This window comes from Apis florea, unplaced genomic scaffold (assembly GCF_048593485.1).
Source record: "Apis florea isolate Af1SG1 unplaced genomic scaffold, ASM4859348v1 contig_1484_pilon, whole genome shotgun sequence".
NCBI lineage: Eukaryota > Metazoa > Arthropoda > Insecta > Hymenoptera > Apidae > Apis > Apis florea.
In genome coordinates, this window is record NW_028256362.1 from 243762 (window position 1) to 261649 (window position 17888).

General features: G+C 34.9%; 1 protein-coding gene across 2 annotated transcripts in view; it reads left to right on the top strand.

Annotated features, from left to right (window-relative positions):
• Positions 1-17240, top strand: part of LOC100871716 (neurotrimin) — a 168257-nt gene extending 151017 nt beyond the window's left edge. For both annotated transcript variants that reach the window (XM_012494179.3, XM_012494181.3), the window contains exon 11: positions 15952-17240. In XM_012494179.3, coding sequence (XP_012349633.1) covers positions 15952-16124 — 173 coding nt within the window. In that variant the 3' untranslated portion in view covers positions 16125-17240. The remainder of the gene's footprint in view (positions 1-15951) is intronic.
• The last annotated feature ends 648 nt before the right edge of the window (positions 17241-17888 follow it).

Below are 17888 nucleotides of genomic sequence, written 5' to 3' on the forward strand. Positions count from 1 at the left end.
TTAGAATCGAACGAGAATTGAACAGATTCGAAAGAATCTTTACTGCTTCATTCGTTTAAGATCAATTATCTCGATTAACTTCGAGAATAATTATTCCAATTCTCGATGCTATTTCAATTCTCACGTATGATTATTATTTTCTAAATAGATTTATCAAATTGACAAGTGGAGACTCGTCATGAGATTCGATATCAATCTATCTTGCCTCAGAATTATTTTTACCTCTCGTTCAATACGAACACTGTGGGATCGATCTTTTTGCACGAGATTTATAAGTTAATGTATATTTAACTTGATCTCATCGCTAGTCATGACCCGAGGAAATCGGACACGAGGAGGATCTTGAATGATGAGGGGCCAGGAGGGATGCGAGAAGAGATTAAGTGGGTTACGATGTTTCCCCTCTCTCGTTTTCTTTGTGGATTAATCGAGCGGGGGATGGGTTTTGTGAAACGCGTTTTTGTTTTTAACTTTGAAACGTGGGATTTCGAAGGGGGTATCGAAAAATATCCAGTTTGAAATTTTTAGCCGAGTGTGTATGGCGCTTTGTTTGCACGGGGATGGATATAAGTGAGGGGCGCGGTGGATAGCATAGACGCGAAATAAATTGAAATGATAGATTAGTTTCTTGTCGTGTGAAACTTCGTTTTTCCGAAAAATAACCTCGAATGTCGATCAAATTGATTGACCGAGTAATATCCCGCCGTTGCTATAATTGTTTCTTTTATATTTTAAAATATAATTATATGCGCCCGAAACATATTTTTCGTTTCGAGACGAAAACAGAGTTGAAACAAATTGAAAAATTTCGAATGATCGATAGGGAAACGATAAGTTATGATAAGTTACTTTGTAAAAATAAATTATTATTCCCTTTATTGTTGTTTATGCGAGATCTGTAACGGGGAATAATTTCAACGAAAGAATTAATTCGTAAAAAATTAGTCGAATTACTAATTAGGATAATTAATTTATCATAAAATTATTAGGAATTTTTTAAATCTATCCAATTATAATAGAAATATATAATCAAAGATAAATTACAAGATGTGACAGAAAATTTGTTGCGAAAAAAAATTTATTCCACTTTTATTTCGCGTTTCAAATTATTAATATTATCCTGTCCTAGAATTTATATATTATTTGAATACTGTAATTTAATTATATGCACATTGTTGAAGTAAACAAACATGACGTTCATAAGATAAGTTAGTATTAGTATTTCCTATGCACGAAAGTTCTAAAGCACTTAGAACGACCAACAAACTATTTTGTATTAAAACACGGTCAGACATGCTAAATTTAAACTTCAGTTTTAATGTATATACAATTACTTATTCTGTTGTTTATTATCTTGAATAATGCATTAATATTTTCGCTCGAGAAGCTTTAAACACTTGCTAAATTCAAATTAATAATATTACGTCTTCTTATAAATAAATCTCAAAAATTTACTTAATACAATGTTGTTGAAACATTAATATCTTTTAATATCATCTATAAATGATTAAATACTTTCATACTTTACTTTTCCTTTCGAAATTGTTTGTAATTCTGTAAGCCAGAATCAAAATTTCAATTTCTTTCGGAAAAATGATTGTCCTTTTCGTATTCATAGCGCTTTAGCATCGCGCATTCGTCACACCCGAAATATTAGAATAGCAGATAGGAAGAGCAATAACAAAACGAAATTGAGTGACGTTCGAATCTGGATAATATGAAACCTGCCACGAAACAATAAAGCACAAAGCGAAATTGATACGTTGAACGATATTTGTGCGATATTTCTGCGTTGAATCTGAACGTTTGAAATTTGAAATCATTTTGTAAAATTCGTTTGTTCCGTCGAAATCGTTTTACAATAATATTTCGTTTTGTTCCATTGAAAAATATTTTACTAAAAAAAATTTTAATGCCATTTGTATTAAGTTTACGACGAATTCAACGTAAAACAAGGATGATAGATGGCGTTAAGTAGCAATATAAAAACTCGAAAATAATTATCGCCATTATCGTGCAATTATTGTGCAAAACCTATGTTAAAAATACATTATATCGTTATAAAAGAGATATTTTTCCTTTCTCTATAATAAACGCTATAATTAAATTGATAAATTAATTTGTCATGGAAAGTAATTTTATATTCTTTATTTTATACGAATAATTCTATATCGTCATTTAATATGTTTATAATAAATAGATAAATCTGTGTATATATATTTAATATCATATCGTATAAAAACAAAAAGATCCCGATAAATTGAATAATTATAAAAATCCATTTCAATTTAATACCCAAACTACTCTACACGCATCGATTATATTATTTATATCCCTCATAATACAGCACATCACGAACGAAATGAACGATTACCAAACTGAATTCGCTTCAAAATCCATCGCGCAAAATTAATTTATCATCTACCAAAAAAAATTAAAAAAAAAGAGAGAGAGAGCTATAGAAAAACAAAATCCCTTTCAAAGCGTATAAATTGCATATTCAAAAGAGATCAATCAATATACCCGAATATAAAAAAATCTCGGCAGAATAGGAAAAAAAAAAAAAAAAAAGAAAGAAAAAGGAAATCAACGAAATACCAAGTTTTGCGAATCGAATTTTTTTGTATCGAGAATAAATTTTAATTTCCAACTTGTATCGTGCATACACATACGTGTCTCGCCCGATACTGTCATCAGACACTTCGAGGCTAAGCGAATTCTGGTTTATGGAATATTATTCGATATTAATCTCCTGGGAACTTTATGACGCGTAAGAAGTGCAATCTGCGCCTGGCCGCATTTGCTAAATCAACCGCGGATTAAGATCGTAAATCAAAGCGATTTCGAGCGGAATCGAGGCTGAGACAAAGAGAAAATGTATAATGGGAACAAAAAAAAAAAAGGATATTTGGGAACAGACGAGATGAGGATTCGAAAAAGAGACTTGGACACTTTTGAATATTATAAACGAAACACCAACTTCATCCCTGAAACGTACGATTCTTATAAATGATTCAATATATGTGCTCCCATCTGTCAGATGATTTCTTTCTCTCCACGATTCCAATTGATTTTATTATCCGGATCAACCGGACCGGTCCAAGAGGATCGGAATCGAGTTTTTCGCCACGCACGGACAGGGTATAAGTTCTTTTTTCTCGTAGAAGCTTACTTTCGATACTCCTCGCTTTGCCGTCGCCTCGTAAATATATCGGTTTTTCCCTCTGACACCATATGGTTGAGGTTTCTTTCATTTTTTTCTCTTCATTCGAATATCGATGGGAATAAATATACGATTTAATGAAATTATCGTTGCGATTTCTTGCCAATCCGACGAAACGTGATTTGGATTCTTTTGTTGAATTATATAATTGAATTATAAAACGAACGATAGATCAATGTATATAATTAATAGAGATTGGTTAATTGACTTAACTTCGTCCGTGTTTTGAAAATTCTGAAATAATTCTAAATTTTAATTAAAAAATCGCGATATTATTGTAAATTATATTTGATATTTCTAATTCACTAACGTTAATGAATTACATCATGAAATTATATTACGAATACCATAATTGATGTATAAAAACGTTAATAAACGTTGAATAATGCGGATAAAATACAGCGGAACGTTAATAATTTTAAGTAATGGATGTTGGTCTTTCAATGATAAGAGACAGATCGCTTTTTAACTGTGACCACATTGGTCAACGCGTTAATTTTAATATTCGGATTTATAGCTCGCTCGATAATTATTCGACATCAAGCTTCTTATCATTCACCCATTATTTTTATTAATCGTGCGATTAATATTTATATTTGTCGTATTTTTCAATTCTTTATATTCATAAAATTCACCTACATTGAAAAATCACATGATGCGATAGAAACTAAAACACCGCTACGAAAAATTTATACATTTTCCTCGTACGAGAGCAAATAAAAAAAAAAATATATTTTTGATCGCAAATCGACTATAAACAGATTGCCTTACAATTTACCTTACAATCCTATCATCCTCGCAATCTCGACACGTCTCACCTCCCAATTCGAGATAATTATCTAAACTCTCCAAGGAACTTTCTTCGCCTCATCCCTTCTTTCCTTTTCCTCTCGATCCCGAGGCATGAAAGGTTAGCGAGCATCGCACCACCGCCGATCCCGACGACACTGTTTCTCGCCAACCTCGTCCGTCACCAGGGAGAAGAGTGAATGGATACCGAGCCGTGTATACCCGCAACAGCATCCTTTTACCGATGGAGGCCGCAATTCGATCACGATAATCAGGGATTACCCACCGACCTGGGGCCGAGGGGACGTGACAGCTTACCACCTCGTTCCGTTGAAACGCGGAAACGTAAAAACCTTCGTCACCCGTCTAGCCCTATGACGGATCAGCCCTGGCGAATAACCTTTTTGCCAATCCCTCCCTGTGTTTCACAAGCGTAGCCTCTTCACAGACGGCAAGACACCGTCTGAGGTGGCCATATGGCGTTACCGATAAAAACCGATATACCGTGTCGTTGGTAAGGATTCATACTAAGTCTCCCGTGGAGACTGTAAGAAAAAAGGGGGAAAAAAGGAGAAGACATCGTTTGATCGAGGAAGATACCGTTTTTTTGATTGACAGTCGTGTAGTACGTGATGTAATGGTTCGGTGTTTCTTTTTGGAATTGGAAGGTATTTGCGATATGGATGAGTAAAATTTTATTTAAAATATCATTTCTGGTATGGAGGCAGATATTTTCCAAATGGCCAACAAATTAATAATAATTGCTACCATTATTTTTTAACAATACGTTACATAAATGTAATTACGCCCTATATTATATCACGTGAAATTTTATTACCGGTATAAATTAATGTTAAAAAATATTGCTCCATTAACAAGTTCGATAAAGGAAAAATTATTGTTGAAAGTTGTTAATGAATATAAATGGAAGCTATATATATCTTCTTAAAGTGGAAGTATTATTACATCGTAGCATTTTTCCTTTGAAAAACGGTGCAAGACTAATTACCGATCGTTTCGCGTTCCTGCACGAAAGTTTGCGTGGCTACGATTTCATATCTGCAACTTTTCTTTGAAATTGTGTCGATTGGATAGATATGTTGGAGTTCGACAAATGGAGTGCAAGATAACGAAGAAATACGACCCTGCCTTAAAAAAAAATTCAACAATTATAAACTTATTATTAAACCCTAAATTTTCGAATAGATAAAATTGTATCTATCTCGATTTAGAAATTAATTATTTCTTGAATATTGTCATTCACAAAATGATTTCATATATCAATTAATACAAATATATCTTCATTCCATCCACAAATCCTAATTTTATTTGATTCCAAAAATTCTATTTCAGAAATGAAATCAAATACAATTAACGTCGATAAATAGTGACGGGATCGTTACAAAATTAATCGACGGACAACGATCAAGCGCGCCAATTGATGCAATTAATTCGAACCGATAAAAAGAGTAAAAGGAAAAAAATGAGAGAGAGAGAGAGAGAAAAAAAATACTCGTCGATTTATATTTCACTCTTCCGGATTGTCCATGCATTTTCTATAAAAAGTTTTGCTCCTGACGGTATGACCGCGGCGGATGCAATTCGTTCTGCGCTCGTGCGCTCGTTCCACCATATTTACAGGACTTCTGTCTCTGATTGGCTGACGCGCGTGATTTATCGGCGGTGTGAAAAACGAATATCTATCTATCTATCTACCTACAAACCCCTATAGGTCTTTTTCCCTCCATTCAAAAATAACAGTCGTTCCAGCTTGGAACTATGTCAATTCGTGGATCACCGTCAAGCGTGAATCGCTTTAGGAAATTAACTTCTGTCTGTTCACGCCGCCGTGCGCGCGAAATTCGATTACGATCGATGTGAAATACGATAACTATCCCTTTCGCTGTAATCAACTTGGTCCGGATGTATCGCGCGTGATTAGCAACTCGTTCCAATGAAAAATAGGGGATCGAGCATTCGATCGCGTGGATGGATAATCGATGGAATAATACGTTTCTTCTTTCTCCTCTGTCGCAACGAAACATCTCGATTATCCTAATTCAACGGATAAAATCAAACAAGGATCATCATCGTCGTCGTGGTATTCTCAATTTCAACGCAAAAGAGCGTTCGTTTCGGTTCCATACTCCTCCTCGAGCATAATTTACGTAGAGAACGCGTAAGTTAACAGCTTTCAATTTCCACCGATCAAGCAGCTCTACCTTTAGGCTGCTACCGTCATTCGTTCCCCTCGGCTCATTCAGGTACGTAACAGCGGGTTACGTTGGTCGTCGAGCCCCCTTCGACCTGAATCTTTCAGCGGGCAAACGCGTGGAACAGTCGTCGTGGAGGGCGGCGAGGCGATTACAATTCAAACACCTTCCCGTCTCAATCTCGGCAGGCGACGCGGTCGATAAACTGGCGTGACAAATGAAACGCGAAGGCATTACCGCCTCCTACCCTGCTGCGCACCACCGAAAACAGCCCTCCCTTTCTCCAACAACCATCCCCAACTTAGCCACGCACAACTCGTGCAGAGTTAAAAATGCGCGACGTGACTGCTGACGCCTTCGATTGCCGCGCAAGACTCGCCCTCCGGTAATCGATCTTTGATTCCAAAAATCTTTCCTCGCCTCCAGAGAACGTACGCCCTACCTCCGCAAATCCTCTCTTTCTCTCTTTATCTCTAACTCGATTTCTCTTCCTCTCTCTCTCTTCCTCTCTCTCTCTCTCTCTGTTACTAGCCATCAACCCTCGATAGATAAAACTTCATCCAACGTTAGGTTGGTCTATCCCTCACACCACCATTTATACACGATTTTTCCCGTAATCGCGAACATCCATTTACGAACGGGAGCTCCTTCAATTTCTCGTTACCCTCCTCTCGCCGAACTCACTCACTGCCAGGTCTCCCACCCCTCCCTGGCCACCCAACGCCCTTTTGCTATTGATTTACGACGGCTATTTGCAAGATCACGCCGGCCGCGTTAAAACTTTCTACAACTGCACACCATGCCACGCCTTGTGTCGTATTCCTCGGGAGAGGAGAGGTGATTACGTCGAGTCATCGTGAACTTTCGTGCCCGTGGAATTGGACGGTGCCCAGAACGTGGTGCCCTCCCCTTCCTCTCGTAGAATGGAGCTTATTGCGGTGTAATTTCTTTTTTCCTTCTTTCTTTTCGGATACTTTGGGAATACCTAATGGAATATGAGCTCTTGAAATCGTTTTTTCTTTCTCTTCTCTTGTCCCTTGTTTCGTTCCATTTGTTAGCAGGTTATTAATTATTAGCGTTGCGAGGAATGATGTGTTTTGAAACGAAGTAAGTAATCAGGGAATTTTTGCAATTTTTGTGGACAAACGCAATTGCTTTTAGAAAATTGCGATGAAATTCTTTTGTTTCCAGTGTGATGCAATAAAATTTAAATTCCTTAGAGAAATTCAACTGCCATTTCATTAGAATTTAATTCAATTTAAAAGCAGCTAGTCTTCACGATTAATAATTCATCGTCTCTTTTACAACGCAACATCACGCAAATACATTCTTTCAAAACAGGATCTTATAATTAATAAATTAATTTAACCCTTTCGAGATTAATTCATCGATACGATATTATAATATCGCGTGAAATATTGGAAATTAATTATCAACATTAATCATTACTCTTCTATTGCTTTCAAGATGAAATTACTTACGACCCAATAATTTCTTCCTTTCTCTGTCGTTTCGCTTTCTTGGGAATAGAGATCGGTCTTCAAAGCCCGATTGTCTCACGGGGCGACAAATTTTATTCAGTGGCCGGAAAGAAAAGTTTCAGTTTTTTTCGCCACGAGCAACCCCGTCTCGTCGAAAACGATTTTCGATCGTTGCTCGAATACACAAGCGATTGCCACGCAACTCGAGCAAGGAATGCCAGCCATGATCGGAAATCGCCGTTCGTTCTTCGCCGGGATGATAAATCGACGCTGCGGGACGAGAATCGTCCACGTTAAGATTTGTTTATTTCTCAGATTACCGTGTATCCTTGATTAAGCTAGTTTCCTGGGAAATGCTCGTATCGATGAATGAAATTCAACGATGAACGATCTCGCTTTGAACGAGATGCAACTAAGGGTGAGATTTGTCCGAATTTTCGTTGTACGCTGAATTAAATATTTCTTTATATCTATTAATCATTACTTTTCAATTTCCAATCGAGTTGTGAACGTTTGGTCGATCTCGTTCGAAAAAGAAAGAAGCATAATCGTCACTTTAAATTATCATAATTTATGACGAGGGTTGAATCGTATATTCCGAGGAAAATTATTTTCAACCGTACGTTTAAATATTTAAACTCGGTCACGAAACATAGAAAAAAAGACAGGATCAGTTTCCAAACAATAAAAGACCAGAATATCGGGAATTGATCGTTTGTTAACGTTGGTCGAGCGGTTAAACGAGTAACACTGTTTGACGTGTAGATAGAAAAATTGTTTCGCAGGGCCATTGACCGATCGTTCAAAGCCAAGTGTTGACTTTCTCGAAGCGAACGATTGGACGAGAAGAGTTTGCCGGGGAAATCGAATTAGCAGTGCGTTCATATGCGTGTTCCTTTAAGCAACAGGCGTTTTAACCGGCTGTCAAGTGGGAATCCATTCACGAGTCGACAGTGCTGAATCAAGTGTGCACTCGAGCCACGGCTGCAGGCTAGCTTTTGGTACACCGGTGACGTAAATGGCCGTGCCGGCTCAACACCGGCTTCAAAACCCCGCCTCGCTCGCCTCTCGTGATTTCGTTCCGAAAGGCTTTCCAGCCTGGATGCTCTTCGATCCGCCCGTTTCAACGTCATTCAACGGGTATCGATGCGTCTTCCACGCCGCACATTAATGGATGTACATTTTGCATTTTCATTTCCATCAATTATCGGCATTTCAATTATTTTAGAACCGCGATATCGCGCGTATTAAACGACGCCCGCCGATCATGTTCCGAGGTTTTATGTTAACGAGGGTTTATGCACAGGGTGGTGAGAAAATACAGTTGTGAATTTTGAAGGAAGATAAACTAGATGAAGGGAAATTGTGCGTGAATTGGAAAATGAATATTTTCAAATGTGTAAGCGTATTAATTGTTTTTTTCGCGCACGTTTATATAGAAATCAAATAGCATACTTGAAACGATACACGATGTTTATTTAATATAAACAACAATAAGCGTTGAAGATTTTGATGAAAATAGATATGTTAGATATTTTGAATATATTATTTATAATTTTCAAGGAATCGGAATAATTTTATAATTCGCTGTATCTAACTTTCGATACGAATCCCTTTTTTTCTTACTACCTTATATAATGAGCTTTTCCATATTTTTTTTTTTTTTTTTCTGTTTCCTTCGTCTTTTTATCACGCAAGCGGAATTACTTCATAATGCACCGGCTACGACGAGGAAATATCGAGGATGCTACGATTGTTATTCAATAATTATCGCATCAGTGTCGACGAAAAATGTTATCCGGTGAAGCGTTGTTGTTATTTTATTACTTTCCGATACCTCGATATACGAACTCGCTTCCTGGTACGCGAGACCAACCGAAAAACGCGGTATAATTGCGAAATGGATAATCGTTACCGAATATGTCCGATTAATGGGCCAAAGTATTTTCGAAACTGTTTTGAGAGAGCAGAGCTGAAAATATTGATAGGGGATACTATATGCATCCTGCTATAAAATGCAAAAGAACTGTGAAATAATAAAATTTGATAATTGGCCAAATTTTATTCGCGATATTCGAAAAATTTGATATATAACATCTGTGAAATTTTTCGACCAGCAATAGATTATTATAAAATTTTTGCAATATTCAATTTGTCTCGTGATATATTCTAATCAGTTTTTTTGATATTTGAAATCATTTCAAGCTCGTGAATAAAAGATAAAAGAATATCTGTATTTTTTTCTGTGAAAAATCCCATTAGCTTTAAAAAGAAAAATTCGAAAATTCCTTTTCTCCACAATATATTTTCTTGAAATCATTGAAATTATTATTTTAAATGTATTCATATTGTCGAAAGATCTTAGATCTTTTTTTAAATGCAAAAATAAACAAAATAATTTAAAATTATGAAAGAACAAAAAATGATCCTTATATCTGAACTTGATCTTGTTCAGAATCTAAGATTCTGTTTTGGACGTGTATCTAAAGCCAAAAAAAAAAAAAAAGAAGAAAAAGAAGAAAGAAAAAAGAAAGGAAGAAGTTAAACGACGTAACGAGATTTATCTTTTTCCAACTTTTTCTCTTCTTTAACCAGTATAATCACGCAAAGCGACGAGCTCGTTTTTCAAGTATCTTACACTAATACTTTCACACGCGGAACGGAGAGAAGAACCAATTTACTACGTAAAACGTATGCAGTTCCATTAAAAAGATGAGTGCAATTGCACTTTGTAGATATATACCGTCATGCTAACGAAAAAGTGCGGTCATAGAAAGATAAACCTTGTTATTCCATTTTACTTTATCCTCTGCCGCTCTTTTTTTTTCTTTTTTTTTTTTTTTTTTTTTTTTGGCTTCGACCAGACGAGTGGTACGTACGACTCATTCCAATTTCATGACTCACCCCATACATGTTTCAATAAGCGTATAGATCTTTTATAGAATTAAAGAAATTAGTTCTCTTTTTTTTTTTTTTTCAAATTTTTCAAATTTTTCCTTCTGTTTTACATAATAATACTTGTTTTCGTATCATTTTTACCCTTTCATATTATTTGATATTTGAAAAAATTGATATTTGACGAAAGAGAATAAATTTACATGATAATGTTTAAACTAATAATAGAGCGACATTTATATATTAAGGAAAAAGTATGTATATTTTAAAAGTTGAAGAATGTTATACTTCTTTACAGGTATTTCATTGTTAAAACGTATAAATATTCTACTTTAATTTATTTTCAACAAATTCCTCGTTCCTTTCTATTGACTCATTCAAAAATAATTTACTCTCAAGAAATTTTGAACTTGTAGAATAACGTCGATTTATCTCGATTCGTTTTCAAAAAAAAAATCCTTACAATCCAGTTCAAAAATTACAATTGCTCATTTATATAACGAACGTGAAATCGCACGAGATAAATTTACAACGGATTTCCATCTTACACTTCCGACCATTTCCAACGCTTAATGTTGCAACATCACATTTATCAGCGAACTTTTCAATCCTTAAAGAGACGTATTACGATACAACGCGAACACGTGTTGAGATCGCGTGTTGGATTGAAACGGTGTTTAACGATGACGATGGTTTCGCAGATTTCTTCGCAAATTGCGGAAATGTCAAAAGACAGATGCAATTTAGACGCATTCACGCGTCCTCGCGTTTTATTTAAAACGAGATCTGTCCTACACGTTTATCTCGGTTTCACAGGAACGCCTGTTGCTCCCCAAGAATCACGTTCGTCCGTGTAATTTTTTAACACCGTAACACGGATCCTCGCCGGAAGCCGAGGATCGTTCCGCTATGAAATTCTTTTCACGTTTACGCCGCCGTTCACAACGCCGCTTTTTCTCCTTCACCGATCTTCGACAGCTGGCAACAGCTGTTGTGAAAGACATTCCTAAAAGAAATACGAAGTTATATAGAGAGGAAACGTTGCTCCATTCTTTTTATCTTCTTGCGGATTGCCCGACGATCCACGCGGCTATATTAATTTTCCATCTCGACAGTTGTTTATGGAGACTGTGTTATCAAACGATTCAATCTTCGTAACATCATATCTCGTTCATTTCTGTATATTTTAATTGTTATATTATTATTGTTAAATTATTCGCGATATATAAATTTTATCCGTATTGTAAATAATTTGATATTATTAGTTATTGTACTTATGTGAACTTGTGTGTATTACAATATTGCGATGTTTTATCTATTCCTTTAAATATCGTAATATGTTCAGTTTGGAATATTTTATATCTTGTTGCATTATATGTAAATTCATTTACAGAATATTATTTCAATTTTTCGTCGATATAAAATTTTCTATATTTCCGTTTTATTTATTTTACATTTATTTTAATATTGATTATTGATATATATATATATATATATATATATATATATATATATATATATAACAAAGATAATCTTTTCTCATTATTAATGATTTATTTGAATAACGTTAATAATTTAACTTTAAACATTTAAAATTCTTTTTTAATATAAAATTTAATAATTACATTAATTATTTTAACGTTATTTATTAAATTAAAATTCATTTATCAATTTTTCTATTTTTTTTAAATTTTTAAGAATCGATATTTAGAGAAATTTCGTAAACTTTCTATACATATATATATATATATATTGTGAACTCTGATGCATGTACATGTGATACCAGGATCATTGCACACGTCCTTAATTTTCAGAAACCAAATCTGTGAAATCCTTTGATCCGTCAGTGATTCATGTGGGCACACGATAATTGCTATTGGCAAAAGAGCCCCAAGTGTTTCACATGTGATTAGAATTCGTACTTTTGACCACGTATCGACTATAAAGGATGCAATGGTATTAATTCCTCGCCAAATATGGTATTTTGTTCGTCCACAATCACAACTAATGGAATTTCTGCCGCGTGCCATTTCATTTTCACATTTTATTTTGTTATTTTATTTCCCCAAACAATTTCCAATATTAAATTCACATTATCATTCTCAGCTATTAATTTAATCTCTCTAGAGACATTTTTCAAATATATAAAATTATAATATCTCTACATACGTTCATATACGATTCTCGAGTAATATATTGAATGAAATTATTCCGGATTATATTATAAAATGTACAATCTACACTCTTAATTCTTAAATTATATAATTTTATCAATTCCACACAGATAGAATATTCAACGAAACGATCTACACCACCCAAATAATTTCTCCAAAAGAATTCATAATCAACAATCCAACAAAATCCAGACCAAATATTCCGATCACCAGTCATATCTCATTTCAATCTCTCTCTTACATACTTATTTATCTATAACGTAACGTAACCAAACAATTCGATCTGATCAGAACGCGACAACGTTCATAAGCGAGCGATCATTCTTCGAGGAACCCTTCTCCTCCTCGTCCACGCGCCTCGTCCGTAAGTGCCGATAAACTAGTCGGTAATAAAGAAGCATTATAACGCCTCGCATAAACATGAATCAAGCGAATTGACCGAAGCGCACGCTCGCTCGATTCTCGCCGCCTCACCGGAAAGTATTACATCTCATAAACTGAGAGAACACTGTGTATGCAGGCTTACGGCCCCGCCGAGGAGACGGCTAGGCAAGCAGACCGGAGATTTAGTGAGATCTTAGGGTAAAGTGTGGATATTGAGGGTATATCACTCACGGGCTGCGGTTACGACACCCCTAGTTGCCCCTCTCTTGCCCGACCATACCCCAAGGTTACTTCGGCCCGGCCTCCTCTTGAGAAACATCAGCCAGGTACACACCTGCAGCAGAGCAACGGCAGGAGGGAGATGATTCTGGTCTCGTCCAAATAGGGAGCAGGGTTGGCCGGACCATTTGCTTGTGTCCGTGCCATTAGTAACGGAGGGTGCAGCAACATCTTCGCCGGTAATGCAAATCGGAAATCCGCCCACTCAATTACACCGATGCGGTCCTAATCATGCGTGCGTCGAGGCACATGCTGCAATCAATGTCCCTTACGGCTCCTAATTCGGCGAATGATGAGAATTAGATGGAACTGCAGGGTCATTTCCAGCGAGGCCGGTTCGTTATGGCCAATATGCGGACAGACGATTCTTTATTTCGAATATTGGGAAGGGGGATGGAGGAACGATCGGAGATCGATTTGGGAAATTGCCATAGGTATTCTTTGTATCGTCAAGTGGATAATATTGGGTTTTTAATTTTTGTTTTTTGAGATTTTTAACGAATCGTTATGAATTAGTAATGAAAGATTAGTGAAATTGGAAATAAACGTCGTATTACGAAAAACGAATGGAAATTGGAAAAATAGATATGTGCATTTTACAGATGAAAATGCTAACAAATGATTTGTACCAATTTTCGTTCGCGAAATTTTATAATAATAAATTGAACGTGAAATTACAGAATATATTATTACATGTATAAAATATTCTGGATCGAATATTGGAAATCATTTTTTTTTTAATTTAGATTGCAAACGTACAAAAATGGAACGATGAATTTTTGACCTTACTATTTCTAAAAATTCAATAATGAAGATCAATTTATTTTGATTATAAATGAGTTTGAAGCCAGGAATATTGAAAATAGAAATTGGATTATAATTATTAATTAATTTCCGGTGGATGTACCTATTATATTTAGTTTAATTTAACGTTTTTGAAAATGAATATTTTAATTAATAATTTTATAATTAAGATATCATTTTATCACGGAATTCCAGAATTTGTGTATTTTAGTAATTTATAAGAATCATGATCTATTTCCGAAATATCTAATTTTCGAATTTTTTTCTTTATCCCATAGATATTTACGATTAAGAGAATTTAATCTTTGAAAATTTATTAGCCGATCCTATTCTTCGTAAAAATTAAAAAGCAATAAATTTAAAATGTAATTCCCCTATAGAATTATATTGTGTATAAACGATAAAGAAAGTTGAAGTTTTTATTATCGTAACGAATTCATTTGCGAAGAATGACTGATGATTTAAAATCGTAATAACTGTGGACAGATGAAAGTCTTAATTAATATGAAGTACAAAATAATGAACTGGAAATTTATCCAATACAGATAATGTTTTATTAAACGGGAATATTTTCTGCAATCGTTTAAATGTTAATCTAAATATATGCGTAAAAACAAATTGAAAAGTTGAAGAATATAACAGGTATAAAATGTTTTACAGTTAATACCGTTAATGTAAATGCGTGTATCGAAATATATGTACGGATGTATCGGATACATCAATTCGAGAATTTAATTGAAATTTCGTGTCACTCTAATAATTTACACAGCGATGTATGAATGAAAATTTAAATATATGATTTTAATTCAGCCACATTAGCATAATCTTTTGTATAAATGTAATAATATACATTTAAAACATAAATAAATTTTATGATTTCGTTAGTAATTTGAATATTTCCTGAAACTTTTACTAAATTTAAAAGTTAAAGAATTATGGATCAATCGTTTTTAATATTTTCTTACGCGAGTAGAAGAATTAAAATTAAAATTACAGAAAATTTTGTTAAACGTATTTCTTTATGTATCGTAAGAAGTATTGAATTATACTTCTATAATTTCTTAATAAAATCTAAACGAATGAAAATTTTTTTTTCACGTTTATTAAAAATATTTGCAAGATGAAATTATTGTCACGAAATTACATTCGTAATAGACGGTTATTTCTCATCTTTTTGCTCGAACTGAACCGAAACGACAATACCCCTTTCATCTCATCCAACTTTCGTTGCGGTCGATTTTTTAATCGAAAATTCCATCAGTTCTACATCGCCGCAGAAAAATTTCCATTTTTTTCAAAATTTCTTCCCGCATTGACTGCAAACAAATAAATTTACCTCTAACCTCAATTTCCACCACCGAAATAACCATCGAACAAACTCGTTGCTTTTCGATGCACAATCAGTACCGTTGCAATTTTCGATTCTTCACGTTTCAACAAACATTTAATCAACTGTTTAACCCATTCAATCCACATTCTTTCTTTTTTTTCTTTTTTTTTCACAATTATTTAAAGCATACTCGTGCCCCCAATTTTCTCATCCCTTTATAAAAATCATAGGACGTTTATCCGTCCAATTCATCGTGTTCTCTTATACCACGTTGTCGTATCGTCTCTATCCTTCCAAATAAAAAATAATCATTACGAAACGAGTGAAAATCTCCAACAATATACGCTCAATTTGAATTTTTCTTCTTCAATCTTTCCAGATATTTCCAACTGCTCAACGGCTCAACGATTAATTAACGACAGCTACGAATCGAGATACTCGATTATACTCGATGTACAGAACTCCAAAGGCGAATATATCACAAGATCAGAAGGACTGAAAGGAGACCTCCCACTATCTACGCTCGCCATTCGGAAACGCAGCTCCGTCTAAGCAATAATTACCAGGAAAATCAAGACGGATACGCTTGCCAGGTATATCCACCGGTATCCCAGTGGACCCGTCTTAATTATGGTAAGGCGAGCCGGACGGTAACGAATGCACGGGTGAGATCCGCCAAGCGTTTATAGGCAAAGGTGGCGGTGGAACACTGTGCAAACTGCACACGAGGGGTACCCACTAATAGGAATTAGCACCAGTAGCACAATACACTCTCTGGCGCGATATAGGCCAGGATCAATCAAATCTCCAATACCGTGGCGAGCTCCTCGATGACTACGTTTACAAGGGAGACCGCGAGCTCATCAATCCGAGCCTGTTCCGAGCCGAGTCGATATTGGTTTCCTCGCTTGCATTGTTATCGTGCATCCATCCAGCCAACGTGCCACGACGTCTACGTCTACGGCAGGAGGACGAGGAGGACGTGTCGGCGGCCAAAGGTCTTGCACGGAGGAAGAGGAACCGGAACAGGGGACGTTGAAAGAGAATCTACGAAAAGATATTGAAGCTTGGTATCGCGATGCGAGGAAATATACCGAAAGTCTTATCAACCTTGTCCATCTCGAACGGTCCCGTTACTTCTGGTAGAGCGGAGGGACATTTATTTGAACGAAACTTTTGCTCGTGATCTTTTTAACCATCGATTTGATTTATCTGTGATGCGAGTTTTTTTTTTTCTTTGGGAGCTTACAGATTATGGAGATAAAATTGTGAGATTAATTTTTTTTGGTTAAATGATTTCGGGGTGAAATATTTTAAAAAAGTATCTATCGTTGGATTTGTTCGAAGAGAATGTGTTTTGCGAATGACATGTAAATGTTAATGGATTTTGAGTGTGTATATTCGTTGAATTGGTTGAAGTAAATACTCGTCTTAAATTTAATTATAATAATTCATGTGATGTATTATGCTTCTCGTTAATGTTTGAAGCGTAATCAAATTTTATAGACGAGCGATTATTACCTTATGAAACTTAATTAATATAACAATTTTAGCAATTATATTTAATAGTATATATATGATTAAATTTATCGTTATTGTTATTATTAATTTATTATTATTTATTGTTAATTAAGTTTGGCCCCTATAGAGATATATTGTATCATCCATGTAAACGAATCATTACGTATGTTAAATTTTAATTAATTATCACACTTTATGAGTGTTCAGCAGATGTATAAACAAATATATAATGAATAATAACACGTGCATTTTAATTCTAAAATAAATTCCTGAACTTTCTAAAATCTCAATTTATTAGCAATGTACAACGAATGATAGTTTTATTATTAGAATATAATAATAAAACTAGAGATTTTCTTTTTCATATATTTAACATATACAATAATATCAAATATTATACGAGTTTAATTAATAAATTTGAGAATGGAAGGTGTTGGTTGGTCCCAAAAAATGGTTCTCACAACGCGCTCTTTCTAATCTTCTCCAGATGAATAGCCACCTTCGTTACGTTAGAAAAGTCGGCTAATTGAAACAGCTTGATTAATTAACGCGTAATTAATGAGTGGATGAATCTAATATGAAGGTTGCGGTGTAATCATCTGGAAATTTATCATGCGCAAAAATAAGCAAACTTTCGGAAAAAATTTCTGCAGAGATTTTAATTTTTTTCTCTCACGCTGACCTCCTTAATTTTTCTTTCTCCTTTTCCTTCTCCTCCTTTTTTTTTGTTTCTCTTTGTTTATTTCTCCCGCCAGTGCGAACATGGCAAATTGTTTTACATTCGTGAACGCGCAC